Source organism: Lissotriton vulgaris, chromosome 6 (assembly GCF_964263255.1).
Source record: "Lissotriton vulgaris chromosome 6, aLisVul1.2, whole genome shotgun sequence".
Lineage (NCBI taxonomy): Eukaryota > Metazoa > Chordata > Amphibia > Caudata > Salamandridae > Lissotriton > Lissotriton vulgaris.
In genome coordinates this window covers 785,445,464-785,461,767 of record NC_141694.1, presented here as the reverse complement: position 1 = coordinate 785,461,767, position 16,304 = coordinate 785,445,464, and the positions used below count along the sequence as shown (strand labels likewise).

The 16,304-nt window shown below is 40.8% G+C and overlaps 1 protein-coding gene across 4 annotated transcripts in view; it reads right to left on the bottom strand.

Annotated features, from left to right (window-relative positions):
- The window catches only part of CEP43 (centrosomal protein 43), a 300,006-nt gene that overhangs the window by 91,372 nt on the left and 192,330 nt on the right, over window positions 1-16,304 (bottom strand). For 2 of the 4 annotated variants that reach the window (XM_086926809.1, XM_086926810.1), the window contains 2 exons: window positions 13,018-13,119; window positions 10,783-10,842 (listed from right to left, as the gene is read on the bottom strand). In XM_086926809.1, the coding sequence (XP_086782935.1) occupies window positions 10,783-10,842; window positions 13,018-13,119 (162 nt within the window). The remainder of the gene's footprint in view (window positions 1-10,782; window positions 10,843-13,017; window positions 13,120-16,304) is intronic. The other 2 variants (XM_086926811.1, XM_086926812.1) reach the window with 1 other exon arrangement.

Sequence of the window (16,304 nt, the reverse complement as noted above, 5' to 3'; positions counted from 1 at the left end):
ATTCCGTTCTGGGAAGGACATGGCTTTTGTAGTTCGGACTGGACTGTTCCCATGGGGCACAGGGTCAGAGCTGATTTGCATATCGCCATTGTCTAACCCGGGGTGGTGTGGAGTGCAAAAAAACGATGGATTTGGGCCCAGATCTTTGGACTGGGATGAATGTGTGACATTGATCCACATTCGGTCCATCACCTGTTTTGTTTGCATTTCCCTTGTCCAGAGGCACACGTCAGGGTTGCCCACTGTCCCCATTACTGTTTGCCATGGTGTTGGAACCTTTGGCGGAATGGATAAGATGGGAGCCTACTATCAGGGGCCTCCATTGGACCGATGATTGGGAAGATAGAATATCCCTGTACGCGGACGATATCCTATTATATTTCACCTCTCCCAAGCGCTCTATTAACACTCTTCTGGATGTCTGCACAGCCTACGGCCGAGCATCTGGCTATTCGATTAACTGGTCTAAATCCACCATGTACATACTGCGCGGGCCCCCACCACGTTTACCGGACGGCTGTCCATTACGGACTGCAGTTAAAGTATCTAGGGATATACATCACAGCTAGCCCGGTTGACTTCCATGCACATAACTTACAACCCCCCCTTGATCGTCTTAAACGTGACATACGGCATTGGGAATCGCTGCCGCTGACCCTGCTGGGCAAGGCAGCACTTTTCAAAATGATGGCCCTACCCCGCTTTCTCTATATTTTAGAAAACACACCATGCCCCGTACATGCCACCTATTTTAAAACAATTGCAGCACAAGTCTCGTGCTATTGTGGGGTCATAAGCCCACACGTATAGCGCAGGCCAAGCTAACACGAAGCTGGTACGACGGAGGCATAGCGCTCCCGGACATCTGCCTTTACTACTGGGCATCACAGTTGAAGGTTATTAACCAGTGGCTGCATGTCCCACAGTCCGAACCAGCTCTGAGGGCAGACAGGGCACAGTTGGAGTTGTCTGGTATGCTGGCTCCCCTCTATGATAAATCCCTAACCGTCACAAAGTTTGGCCCACTAAAAGACACACTCACTATATGGCACGCAGCACTGACTAGGTTGCGATGGCGGGGAGTGTTGACACAGTTGACTCCGTTATGGGACACAGAGAAGCTGGGGAAACTCAGGCAATCCAAGGGCTTTGACCGCTGGGATGCTATAGGCATTTCAACTATTGGGGATCTATGGCAGAGGGGACACGCACTACCCTTTGAGACACTGAGACAACAGTATGATCTGGCACCATCAGAACATTTCCGGTATATGCAGATACGTCATGCATTAATAACAAAACTGACACCTGAAATGGACATCCCAGAGGCATCCCCTCTCGAGGACAGACAACTCACAGACTATATGCCATCAAAGGCGACATCACTGACGTATCGTAAGCTAATAAATAATTTACCTGACCCAATAGTGGCCTTACAGGAGAAATGGTCGCATGATTGTGGGGACATTGATGACTCGGAGTGGCAAGAGGCGATTGCGTCTCCGAAAGAAGTGGGCCGCTCCTTGCGTCTCCGCTTGGTACAACTACGCATATTACATAGATCATATTACACTAGAGACACATTGCATAAGATTAAACTGATTGCACACCCATACTGCCTGCGGGGATGTGGTGAAGTAGGGACCTTCTATCACACAATATGGGACTGCCCAAGAATTGCACACTACTGGGTTCAAGTGATGCGAACCATGTCTCAATCGGAAGAAATTTCCATACTGCCAGACCCTAGACGTTGCCTTTTGAATATATGGGAAGCCAATGACCTCACACGTTCGAGACAGGGTTGGATGACACTGGGTTTGCTGATGGCAAAGAGGAATATAGCGCAGAAATGGGGCGGGATGGATTCACCTACTCTAGCGGCTTGGAACCATGATATGGATGCAGCAATGATTTCAGAACGGCAGTGTTCTGCAATAGAGGTTGTCCCAAAAAATGGAGTAGGATCTGGGGGGCATGGAATAAATATAGAGGGGACATTTGTGAGCCACCCTCAGATGATGATTGTTCCAGCTCTGATTCGGATTGATGCGTTGGACATAATGCACTTGCTAACAGCCCATGTTGCGATTGATGGAATGAGATGTAATTATACTTGTGACATAATCATAATGGTTTCTGCTGAAGGACTACTGTGCTCAACTTACTTTGTATCTTTGCCGGACAATGTATCGCACTGTTTTAAAAATGCAAATAAAAATATTTTCCCCCCAAAAAAAAAAACTGTCAAAAAGCGACAGAGGGGTAGCTCTTCTGGATCAGCGCTTAACTGGCACGTAAAGAAAAGAACTGACGTCCAAGCACCTGGGTGGTGCCTATATAGGTACTGTGACGTCATAACAGACGCTACCAATGCCGACATGCGGAGTCGAATGGAGCCACCTGACGACGCGCGCAATGGGTATTGCTCAGCAAACGTTTCCGAATCCAGCCGGACTCCTGGGAAATTCAAGCGTAAGGAATCTGCAGCAAGAAGCCTCCATCATATAAGGTAGTATATTAAACATGTAGGTAGTAAGGTAAGTTGAAACGCTAGAAAAGAAAACGCAGGTAATAGAAGGTATAAAGCAGTATAAAATGCACCACTGAAAGTTAAAAACAATTCTAAAGATAAGAAGTCCAACTTAGTTTGGGTGGCTTCAGGTCGATCATTACAGGAAGCTATGTAGGAGCAACCCTTTGACTTCTTTTTTCCATTGTGGCAATCGAGGGGTTAGATCTGATTTCGGGAGAAGAGGGTTCCAAATTATTGGAGCAAGACCGGAGAAAGGATCAGTTATAAGTTCTCTTCTTATTGAATTTTTGTCGTTTCAGCAATTAAATATTAGATCTTCTTGAGGCTCGATTCAAGGCGGAGAGTTACATTTTTTTTTGCCAGGTAAACTAGAGTGTTAAAGTGAATTGCTTTGTGTGTCAAGCAGGCTATCTTAAAACGAATCCTTGCTTCAAAAAGGGAGCCACTTGAGTTGAATTAAGTGTGGTGTGATGTGCTCACATTTCCTGAACCCATGATGAGTCTGGCAGCAGGGTCATATTGGATGACAGACTTGTCCTCTGTGAGATTCACATTTGTGACTCGCAGATAACACCATTATCGGCCCTCAGCACTTACCTTGGCTGAATTTTGGTGAGCTATGGTTGAATTGTGCAGCTAGCCATAACTGGTGAATTTCAGGGCTTTTCATGGTTTGAACCATAACTTGAACCATAACTTTAGGGCCCTGCATTCATTCATTCCATCCATCCATCCTACTATAAGGAGTGCACCTCCTTACACAGTTTTTTATGAAATGGTGTAATACAATGCATATTTTATATATAAAAAAATTAAGTAGCACTGTATTCCATGAGATTTTGCTTTTAAATATAAAGAAAATATATGATGTTCCCCTACCTATTAAAAGTTTAATTAAGTGTTAATAGGTAGGGGAAATTATAATACAACCAAGTTGTGTAACAATAAACATCTGTTAATCAGCGCCAGGACACCTACGGGTAATTGTGCGCTTTACAAATATCTATAATATGATATGATACTTACCTATATCTAAGCCCCTAACTACACTGGTGCCAAAAAGCATTCTGGGATCCCCCAGTTTTCTTTGCAGCCCCTTGACAAATCTCAGCAAAACTTTGCATCATTCGCCAATGTGGAACAAGCACTGGCAAAGCCAAAAGGTTTAGCCCATACAAAAGTTATTGGCTTGGTCAATGTGTTTTTACATGATGCCCAGAAGTTGAGCTTCTGGACAACATGGCTTGAAGTAAAAACAAATAATAATAATAATAATGCTGCCTGCATCATAGCATTTTGGGTTTTTACTTTAAGCCATGTTACACAGAAGCTCAATTGCTGTGCAACATGTAGAAAAATATGGACAACCCCTATAGATTTTGCATTGGCAAAACGTGTTGGCTTTGTCAATGCTTGTTGTTGTTGTGCATTCAAAGGGGGAGATCACTCAAGGTGTTTCATGCATAGCACTGATGTGTTCTTTACAGCAGGGGGGTGGGGGGGGGAATTAATCTACATCTGAGCAAAAGCTTAACAAGTTAACTATTGTTTCCAGATGAATCAAGGTACTTACTATCAGTTTTTAGGTCTTGCTAGAGTCAGCGCACATGCGCTACCCTTGCGAGAAATTTAGTAGCTGCTTTGAAAAGTGCTACACAGGTTGGCCAACAGCTTGCCACATCGTGCACAGCACTTTTTCACGATGCGCGGGCACCACTCATGTCACCACTCGCGGGTTTTTTTTTTATTATTTAAATTTGCGGCCGCGTGGCGTTACTTTTACAGCCGCGCGGCCAATGCTTGTTAAGTCAGTGGAAGAGCCCTCTTTTTGTAGCAGGAGAGACCGGTATTAGTTTGGCAATCCCCAAGCTTCCGGTAGTGGTTGTGCACTAGCACCAAGGGTGTGTACTATCTCCCCAGATTCGTCCGTTATTCTTGAAACATGCTGGCTTACATCTAGAGAACATATAAAATCCAAATCTTTGCAGTAGAATACATGTACTACTGTTAGCAGATAATGCAGTTCTGCTTACACTTACTGAGCGCCAAATGCACAAACTTAAACGTGGTTGAAGAATACTTTAAAGAACAGCAGCTAATTTTTAACATAGCAAAAACACGCCATGACAATAATACCCAAGGCAGACTTAAGCTCATTTGACGTTAACAATGAATCATTAGATCAAGTGAGAAAATCTGATTATCTGAGCAGACGCTTTGATAAGATGGTGTTCAATCAATACAGAGAAAAGGTTGCGGATACTGGAATGCAAGCTGCAGTCATTAGAGGCAAACATTTTTTTTTAAAAAGACGCAGTCAATCTGAGCTTCCTAAGCTTCTGTTTGGTATATAGATGCCTCGGATTTACTTTGAATAGAGTACGGATATTTAAGAATGTTGCTCTCAATGGGACCTGAAGCACCCTATAGCTCTTTATTTGTAATTAGGTTCTCTACAAATTGCAGATACAATTGCTCTTGGTCCCATTTTATACGGAATTCGACGATGTAAGAAAGAGCATGCTGACATACCTGCACTCGTTGCGGGAGGTAATCACACCTAATAAATAAACTGTATTGGTGGAAACCTGTGCGGAATTTTTTAAGTTCCTTGAATTTGAAACCAAAAAAAGATATCAGATACTCTGTTCCTGTGCAGACGTTGAAGCAAAAATCACACCACACGAATAACTAAGAACACGAACAGCAAGGATATAGCCACTGAAAGAAAAAGGCCAGAAAGACTGGTGCAGAAATATTATCCCCAAAGCAGCATTTATTGTATCCACTGAATTCTTCCGATCCGGCATATTACCATTATCCATCTTACCATAGGCTAATGCACACATTTATGACATGTTCAGAAAGGTACACAGACAACTAACAAACAAGTTGATTGCAGTTAAATAAAATTAAATAAATCTTAATTCTCATAACCAATTTTGATCTGAGACAGCAACATTACATCATCAGAATTGTAAGGAGGTGTATCCCATTAAAAACATGTGCACATCATAGGTTAAACAAGCATTGGCATAGCCAATAGGTCTCGCCTTTGGGAATCACACAGGCAGTCACAGAGCAACTGTGAGAGCCACACAGGCACTCATACATTAACTCACATATCCATGCAGGCACAAACAAATCCACTCAGAGGCCCACTCACAGATCCATGCAGGCACTCTCACACCCACTCACATACCTATGCAGGCAATCATATACCCACTCAGAGATCCATGCAGCCACTTAAACACCCACTTACAGACCTTCACAAGCACCTGCACACTCGCTCACTCACAGACCCACTAACAGAGGCACCCACACAGGCTCTCACACCCACACACAGTCATACATCCACTCACAAACCTGTACAAACTAATCCTAAATGTGTGCTTTTGGTTTAAAAAGAAGATGAACCAGTACTTCGGAAATAGGGTGGCTCTAAAAAGAGCCTATGTGTTTATGGTGTGCAGATAATAACTACACATAAAAGAGGATGCCGTCTTTCATGTTGTTGAGGAACACCCCGTTGCTTTTCTCTGTGAAATGAACTCCATAATTTCCATATACTATCCATATCGAAGCGTAAATTGTTGTTGTATACAGAGTCCATGTTGTGGTCTCTGAGGAAAGCAGAAACAGTTTTATTGACATGTTTCCTAGATTTGTCTATCTGTGGACAGAATTCGTTTGAATACTTCTGTGTCTGCAAATGTTGAGGAACATCAAGACAGTGTGTGGGAAAGTGCCATTAATTTACCAAAGGTATCCTTCATTAGGATTTCCAGCCCAACCCCAGCACTTGTGCCTAGGTAATTTCCACTACAGTGCACAATCTTGAGGTCTGGATGTTGGCAATTTACAATGCTGTCAACCAAAGGTAGCAATTGATGCCACTTTAATCCTTTCTGGCCAAGCCAAGTAACTTATACATTAGGTGAAGCCATGTCCCTGTCAAAGCCACGCTTTCTAGCACTCGCTCTGGCCCAAAACACAAAACTATGGCCCAAAATCCACATTCTAGCTATTTTGGAGGTAAACTGGAGTAGCACACAAGAGAAAACTGCAGTTGAACGAGACAGTTTCCAAAATAAAAGGCAGTTAAAATGGAGGACAGTTCCTGAATGAAAAAAGAACAATTAGTTTGGATGCTGTTAATTGCAGCCAGCTAAAAGTAGGTACTGATCTTGAGAAAAAAGAAATGAACTTGGGTCACAAATTTTTAAAAAAAATCTTATGCTGTTTGGGATTCCCTTAATATTTCAAACAGTCAACTACACCTGCTACAGTTCAATTTGAAGGTAGCATGGTGCTCACAGAAAAGGTTGGGACTTTTTATCTATTGCTAGCAGTCAGTGTTCCAAATATGGCTACTATGGAAACTGAGCCAAAAGTGCTGGTGGAGGGGAACAAAAACGAATAGATTGTAAATCTGAGCAGCAGAGTGGTATAGAAATATTGTTAATTAGGGACTGTTTGGGTTTTAAATTAGTAGTTTTTACAAAGTAAGCTATAAATACTATGCTTTAACAGCAGATAGTTCAGTGGTTTTATGGGTTCCTGTGTGGATTCACGAATCCGCCGTGATGTTACAGGGGTGGGGGGCGGGGGAAGGGGGGGGTCATGGTGAGCAACTACAGCAGATTTGTGAATTTGCTGAAAGTCACTACCAAACTGATCTTCCCAATAGGAGCCTTGCAAAGGGTTAAAAAACACTACCCATCCAGAAGTGGTATAGCTAAAGTAAAATATGGAAGGAAGGTTGTGATTTCATTACAACATCAGTAGCACTTAAAGCAGAGTGGGAATGGTGGCCATTAATGGTTCCATTGTACTTAGAGTTGTATACCATTCCTGTACTTCGGACTTTAGCTTTTCACTGACGAAAGATTCTAGCTGATACTGAGATAAAAATTGGAGAACAGCAAAGACATTTCACAGATATGTTATTGGGGAGTACTTAAAAAAAGTAAATGTATAAAAAGTTATGAATGTATATAATTTGCAAAAATATTATATATTTTACATTAAGTACATTTCAGATTTTTACCTTTTAAAACATATATAAAGTATATTTATTCAAAATAAATCTACAGTTTAAAAAAATATTAGTAAATTAAAAAGTAGAATGGATTGCAGTATTCTTAGTACTAAAAATAAACCCCTGAAATTAAGTTGAAATACTTAACATTACAGGGACATAAACCTTTGAAATTCACAGAAAAAAAGCTACAGGGACATTATAGTTAGCCTCAGATTATAAACACACAAAACCACAGAAATTCAGCAGTTCTAGTTACCTAAGCTAACTATAACTTATGCCCCCAAAATGTACCGCTTATAACCTCACACATTACATCACTCATGATATGGTCAGTGATATCACTGATGCCATCCCAAATGACATCCAGTCAAAAAACTTTATTTGATTTATAAAATCATAAAAGCGTAGTTCATGAAAATTACTACATTGTACATAAAAAATACATTGATAGATCAGCAGTTTCATTGACATCCTGAGGACAACAGTTAGACATGTTTTTTCTCAATAGAAAAAGCTCAACTTTTTAGAGCTCACAAATGTTAACAGATTGTTCAATTTCAAGAGAGAATAATAAACAGTGTTCAAAATTATGGAAAAGGGACAAACATTCAATTGAAAGTGTGATGTGCATTATTGCAAATGTTACACTACAATTTATTTTATGATTCAGACATTGCAATGATGGAACAGCAATACCCTCATAGCTGACAACAAGTTGTTCAATCTCAAGAGGGACAGTAATAAGTCTGGTTTAAAATTTGAAATGAGGATGAACAGTTGAAAAAAAATGAAGTTTGTTAATGCAAAGATTACAACAATAAAAAAATCAGTTACCTCAATGTTATAGGAATTAAGCATGGCCATAATGCTTCCTAATAATAAGGGACCTTTGTATAAGTTAACAGCAGCATAACATATTTCAGGAGATTTAAGGGATGTAAGGGAAAGCCAAAATCTAAAGCCTTGTTGATATGAGCAAGGGCTATGTGATCCCAGGAGAGGCAGCATGAAAGTTGTTCTACGGGTTTTATGAAGTGCACATCACTGACGACATCATTCATGCAATCAATTACACATCCACTCATACAACCACTCCTAGACCCACTAACACACCCATACAACAACTCACACACACACCTACTCATCCATAGTGCTACTCAGACATTCACCCATACAGCGACTCACGTACCCACGTATTCACCTAAGCCTACAGCCACTAACATACCCCACATCCACTCACATACCCACTCACTATCGATACACACAGTCACACAGCCGCTCACATGATTATAGGTTAGAAATAGTATCACTTATAAGTAGTACACAAATGTTACTTTTGTAGTGCCTTAGTATATATGTTTCACACTCAAACTTCTATAAAACAGTCACAATCACTGGATGATGTCATGAGTGATGTCATGATCATGTCATGAGTGATGTAATATGTGAGGTCATAAGTGGTGCACTGCCGAGGCTTATAGTTAGCTCAGGTAGCTAGGAGGGCTGAAGTTCTATGGGCGTGTGTGTGTATGATCTGAGCCCAACTATAAAGTCTCTGTAATCTTTGCTTTTTTCAGTGAAATATTATACATATTATATATATATATATATATATATATATATATATATATATATATATATATATATATATATATATATATATATATATATATATACATATATTAGCATGAGAATTCACAATAAGCAATGTTAAAACAATTCTAATTAGGCAGAAAATGAAACATATCTCTGCTGTTCTTGTATTCTGAGTAAAATCATACTCAATTACTTCAAACATATTGGTGATTTATTCACAGGCTTTTAAATTGCACTGGCCAGAACGTTAGCAGCACTCCCATTTGAAATCCTGCACCAGATTAAGTTTGACTAGCAAGCATGACATTCTATATAAGTAATGTTAGATGATTACATTAGGGCATAAATGAATATCTACCTGTCTGGTGCCCCATTAGTTTCTTGATGCTACCCTTGAAACAGGAAATGGTTGTTAGATGACTAAAGAAAGCAGGATAATCAAATGAGAAAAAACCCAGAAACCCCCACCATGGGAAAACACTAAGGTGTGTTTATGAGGTGCTACCCAAACAGGGATCATAATAGGCTTTTACAAAGGTTCATACCTTTTAATAAAAATAGTTTCTAGTAAGGTCCAATGTGCAATCTAAGCACCCTATGCGGCACACGTGAAATAATCAAATTCAGATCAATTGCCTCTTTCGTTTTAACAAGGAGATCTGCTTCTCTACGACATTTAGGAAATATTCTGCTCTATGGTTCCAGTTCGTCATCCCATTTTCAATCTACTAAATATCAACAGGCTTAGCAACACCGTTTTTGACAGATGTGACTTCACAACTCAGAATGGACAGGTAGGGTCAAGCAATTTTCAAAGGGGATGGCGCTCAATACAACTTTTCACTGTCTATTTTGCAATGTTGGGGTACGGCAGACCGAAAACACTATTTAAACAATTACATTATTGTGTAACATTAATCTAATAGTCATTAGTAGAAGAAAACATATCCAATGATCCATCCTGCACATTTGTCAATTATATTACCAATATTACATGCTCACATGTAACATGACGCCGGTTACTGAGAGTTTTAGGCATTGCATTCGAAAGACGACCTATGAACCACTAGTGACAAACTCAAATTAGCATTTATTTAACCCCTTCGATGCTGATGACGAGCTCAGCTCGTCATCAGCCACGGTGGTCGTGTGCGGATGACGAGCTGAGCTCGTCATCTAACGCAGCTTTTAGAAAAAAGCCGTGTAGCGGAAAAATAACAGCCGCAGCGATGCGGTTAATTGATTGCAGTATGTTGAGGAACTGACATTACTATATCACATCACAATTTTATGTGTGCAAAGCAAGTCTCCCGCAAAAAATAAAACTAACAAAAAAGATCTAATTTTCTTTCAATCTACCAAAGAAAATGGAATTTAATATATAAATATATATATGGATAATGATCCCTGTAAGGGCAGAGTATGGAATGCCAAACATCTAAATTTTGTGTGTTTTGCTTTTTTTAATAAAGGCTGTTGATGTCACACACACTTTAGTGTTCTCCCATAGTTGCCTGCCATAATTTTGTTCATGTTAGATGCCCACTGATGCCCATTAGGAAGTCCAAAAGCTCCAGCTCAGCCTGTCTGTTCCCATGCAGGTTACCTGTTCACCAGCCTTCTTACTGCTCCCTGCATGTTTATGAAGTCCTTTATACCTTGGTATCTGAGCACGAGAACAGAAATAACAAGAATGTTTACCACAAAACAGAAAAGCTAACTAGACTGGGAATACCATTTGTAAAGGAAAAGGCAAACGGGGAAGAATTTATGTCCATCTTGCTTGGGTTTCAGAAAAGAAGCATGACCACATCTGATTTCAGATGACCAAATAAACAGTGGTTCGCACTTGTTATCAAGGTTATTACAAAGTTGCCCATCTTCCAACATTTAACCCTGTGGAGACTGGAACTGGGTCTGGAAATTAACATGTTTTCTTAGTTTAGGCAGCCAGTCCAGTTTACCAGCTGCATTAAAAATACATTGTTGCTTGCTTTTCATCAGTAAACTGCTTTTGGGACCATTTAGGCTTACATTAGCTGTATGAACCAAATTCACAGCTCTGAATAGGATAGAGTTGTATATGTACATGTTTCGGGATGGTGTTAACGATAACAGAGTGGAGTACAGCTATAGTATACTTAGGGTACTGCTCCAAGGAACTCTATAATCAACATTTTTATATAAACCGGTTGGAGAAGTAGTTCACATGGTTACTATTTAACCTTAAAGCATATATTTGATCCACAACTATTGCTAAGGGTAAAAGTGTTCTGAAACCTAGCTGAAATCTATACAACCCATATCAAATAGGTTTACCTGAATGGGGACATAGTCACCATATGCTGTGGACTCACTGCACTGGTCATTAGTTTCCATTATGTGGTAGTTTTCATCATAAATTTAACCACATAATTAACAAAGTCAACTTTGTAAAAAAAAAAAAATTTACAAAGAAAAAGACACACCAACCAGAGAACGGATATATTATTTACATACTCTCCGAAAGCAGTTTCAGAGGCACCATGAGACAGTAAATAATATTCTGTGAGACATTCTTACAAATTACATCCACACTTCACTGTAATGGCATTTGAAATCACTCAAAAAAGGCAGGATATAATACCAGTAGCTTTTGGTCACCAACAGTAAGAGAGCATCATATTCCTTGTAAAAACACCGAATATGGCCTGCTGCCAGGGAACGGTTGAAGGTGAAATGTCACTTTCCCATAAGAGCAAGCAAATGGCCTTCGCCCAAGTCCTGGCTCAAAGGTTCAAAATTATATAAAAAAATGTGGCTGTCTCAACAACTTTCAGTTCCATATTATTGTGCCATGTCCATATCCCCTGACCAGTACAAACCAATTACTAAATAAGTAAATGAACAAATACATAGGAGGAGTTGTATTGTCTCCCTGCAACAGGCAAAGGACCTACATACACCAAACACAATCTAGTTAGAAACAATGCCCAGATTCAATTTGGTGGAGGTACTGAGCCAATAGTCAGGAAGCAATTCAACAGATCCTCTATATTTACCATTGCCCTACATAATGAACAGCGGAGGTTGCTAAAGTGATCTTTTCCTAGATTAACCATCCTTCATTGTCACACTACCGTTGCATAAAGAAGGCCGCACTGTAGTTCTAGATACTTGGGTGCATATATTTAGCCTAACAAAAAGCAGTTACTTGTTGTTGGATGCCTCCTGAATAATGCTTAAGAAATGCCCTAATAGAAGCCTCCACCGTCAAGTATTACTCAATGGGTATCCACCATAAAGTATTACTCAAATACAGCTCTAAATGACTGTGTAATCAGAAGAAGAGGGAATTTTCAAAGAACTGGACCCTCCATTAAAAGTAGTAAGACACTATCACTATGCCGAACAAAATGCCCAATGCATAGAGGTACTGGACGGGGAAGACCACATAAGGGGATGAATTCACAACTTCGATAATTTATACAAGCACAAAGCAGCATCCCTTTACGCAAGATATTAATAGCTTCCTCCACAGACAAATAACAGAGGGAGTAGTTAGAAATGTGACACCTCCCTGCAGGAAACGAGAAACCCATTTGTTTTTATATCTACAAGTATTCATTCAAACCCTTTTAAGACATCCAGGTAATGCCATTTAAAGACAAATCTTAATAATGTTGCCCATATGAGGGATAGTAGTCAACCTTCTCTTTCCAGGACATAAGTTAAATATCGACAATCTCTTGGTTCTGCCAATCTATGTTCTAATGTTGCTGAAATCTTTCTGATGAAGAAATATGGTGAAAGTGTTTGTTTGCACAAAATACCTGCAAAGAACAATCACCAACAGGCTTACCTTGCTCGTTCCAGAGTGTGTGGTAGGTGCACTCTGTATGCTTGGCTTCCCATCAGTAAACCTCCAGGGGGATGGTGCTACGACAGCTGTGTCCTGGGTGACCTAATCGCCAAAACAGTGGGCAAAAGCAGAAGCTTAACACCTTTTTTGCATTGATAAAATAAACACACATCCATAGTATATTTTAAACATTCTCAAAGTCATTGCTTGATTTAACATTACACTGAGATGTGGCACCAATATCCCTAAGCAATTGAGGAACCAAGTAGGCAAAGTAAAAAATGTCAGTCATGGAATAACCTTATAACCAGCGTATACTTAGTTAAGGTGCAACTCTTCAGGATAACAAGGCTTACAAATTGGCTGTCCCAATGGATTAAAATGATGTTTCCTTGCAGTCAAAGGTGACTAACATCCTACATTAACTACTTGTGTGTGCTATCAATATGTGGAACATATCACACTTTGGATTTAAAAGGTTATCACTGAGATGTGAGAGGGTAATTTTAGAGTGATTTGACACTGGCATTTTCCATATGCACCATACGACTGGAAATAGGATCCACAAATCAAGTAGGCATGTTCTTTTAGTTTTCCAACAACGATATTGCAAAGAAATAGTTACTTACCCTAGATTATGATTTTTCTGGCGGATACTCTAACTGCAGATTCCTCACCTTTTGAATTTTCCAGATGTTAGACTGAATACACAAACTTTTCCAATAGCTCTTCAGGGTTTCCTCAACTTCCGTGCCGGAAGCGACATTCCTGTAACATCACTGGAGTTACAAAGCATCCCTGTTGGCATAGTGGCGCCATTTTCCCATCCATTTTTAACATGCCTTTGAGGCAGACAGATGAAAATGACATCTAATTGGCAGGTGTAGTTAATGAAAGTATTTAATTCTACACAAGAATATAAATGTGACCCTTAAGAAGAGGACTCCTCTAATAACCAGCCATGCAAAGGGGAGGTAGGAGGGCTTATGAGGAATCTGCAGGTAGCCAAAGTATACACCAGAAAGATGATTACCGAAGGAAAGCAACTTTTTCTTCTGATGGATATTTCTACCTGTAGATTCCTCCCCTTTTTAATCGACCCTCGATGCTGGACCAAACCAGGAGGTAGATGAATGACTGGTCACAACAAAAAGTTGTTAAAGGTCGAACTGGTGAAATGGTCTTCCCCATGCACTTCAGAATTCAAGCAGTAATGCTTTGCAAAAGTGTGGCGAGAGGTCCAGGTCACCACCTTATAGATTTCTGCCACTGGCGCATCTCTCATCAGTGCAGCGGTAAAATACTTGGCCCTAGTAGAATGAGCCTTCATACCCTCAGGAGGATCCTTGTGCGCCAAGGCGTAGCACATTTTGATTCACAAGATGATCCACCTTACTCAAGTCATCTTGTGTTCTGCCTTGTCTTACATTTTGCCCACCAAGCCTATGAATATGTGGTGAGCCAATTTAAACTACTTTATTCTATTCACATAGAAGCTTACCACCCTCTGGGGGTCTAGTCTATAGAACCTTTTTCTCCCTACATGGGATGTGGAAGAAATTCAGTGGGGTAATGGTTTGCTCAAGGTAAAATGGAGTAACTAACTTTTTCACTTTTGACAGGAAGGTACCCTGTAGCTGAGAAACAGATTGTCAAGATAGAAAGAATCGAACTGAGGTTTCATGCAAAATTCATGTATAACACTCACATGTTTCGCTTATATGATGGTGATGAGAAAACATGTTTAAAAGTAAGCAGCTGCAAAGGGCTACTCTGCAACGGTTCGAACAAAAAATCCATAAAAAACATAAGAACAAGATTAGGGACCCACTGAGGCGTATCAGAAACTGCATAACTACAAGTGATTTGTAGAATGGTTGGTCAGGAAAACAGAGAAAGGCTGATAAAGTCAACAGGTAGCTCATAACTGTGCCAACTGTGTACATTTGTTGCGCTAAAAGCAAGACGAAGAGCAGGATGTCAGACAGGTGGACCTGGAGAGCATCTACAGATGTGTCTGCACTCCACGTAAACCTATTCAATCTCCCTGAATACACAACCATTTTGGCAGAATGTCTGCAGGCACATAAGATCCACCACTTCAGAAGGTAAAGGAAAAGAATTCAGGTTATGAAGCTCAGTCACAAGGAATGAAGGTGGTGCCCCAGAGATAGCGAGAGGAGCTCTATCCGGTGAGGGTGACTGGGTGGTGGTACGGGGGTCAAAGGTCTGCATGCCACACTCTTTATGCTTCTCTGGGGCTATTAGTATGACTTGGGCACTGTTGAGGAGAATCTATCTTAAGACCAGAGGAATTAAGGGTATGGAAGTAAACGCATGGTGAAGTGGAAAGTTCCACGTCAAATAAAACGTGTCTGCCAAAGCTCCCTGCAGTGGACACTGGAGGGCATAGAATTTCATGAAGTGAGCGTTTCTCATCAGTGGCGAAGAGGTCCACAGCTGGAGAGGCCCAGAGGCTAAACAGATATTGGACCACTAGCAGTTGCCACTTGTGATCAGCAGGGTAATACCAACTGGGATTGTCCGCTCGAACATGGAGGACATCAGCTAAGTGGTTAGCTACACCTCAAATCCAATGGTCATGAGGCCAGCACCAGATTCACAGAGCTTCTTAGCATAGAAGATGCGACCCTACTCACCCCAGCTTGTTGATGTACCATATTGCGGTCATATTGTCCTACAAGGTCTGGAGAAGCAGGCTGTGAGGGAAGAGAGGAAGTCATTGTGGAGACCAGTGGCCTCTGCTCTCCAACTCCCCAACCCTAGAGTGGACTCATCTGTGATAACTAAAACTACTGCTTGTGGGGGTTGGAAGCCCCCCTCCACCTCAAAGACAGAATGCTTTCTACACTCCACCACTTCAATGCTCTGCACAGTCCTTGCACATCATAACCGAGCTCTGAAGAACATCGCTGTGTTGGAATCACTGCCTGCGGAGGAACCACTACGGGAACCTCATATGCCAGAGTGCATGTGTGACCAACAGAACGAAGAAAGCTAGCAGACGGAGGAGTCATAAGACCAGCAGAAACGGCATGTGCGCTCCATTCTGAAACATCAGACTCATAATATGAAAGTCCTGAACACTGTGGAGGAGTAAAGGCTCGACTTGATGTGGTGTCTAGTACTGTCCCTAAGGTCAAGATGTGCCGAGAGACAACTAAATGGCATGTTGATTGAAAAACAGGATCGAAAAGCAACGTGGAAGTCATCAGCAGGTGATACGACTCCATCTGTCGAGAGTTTGCCTTGATGAGCCAGTCATT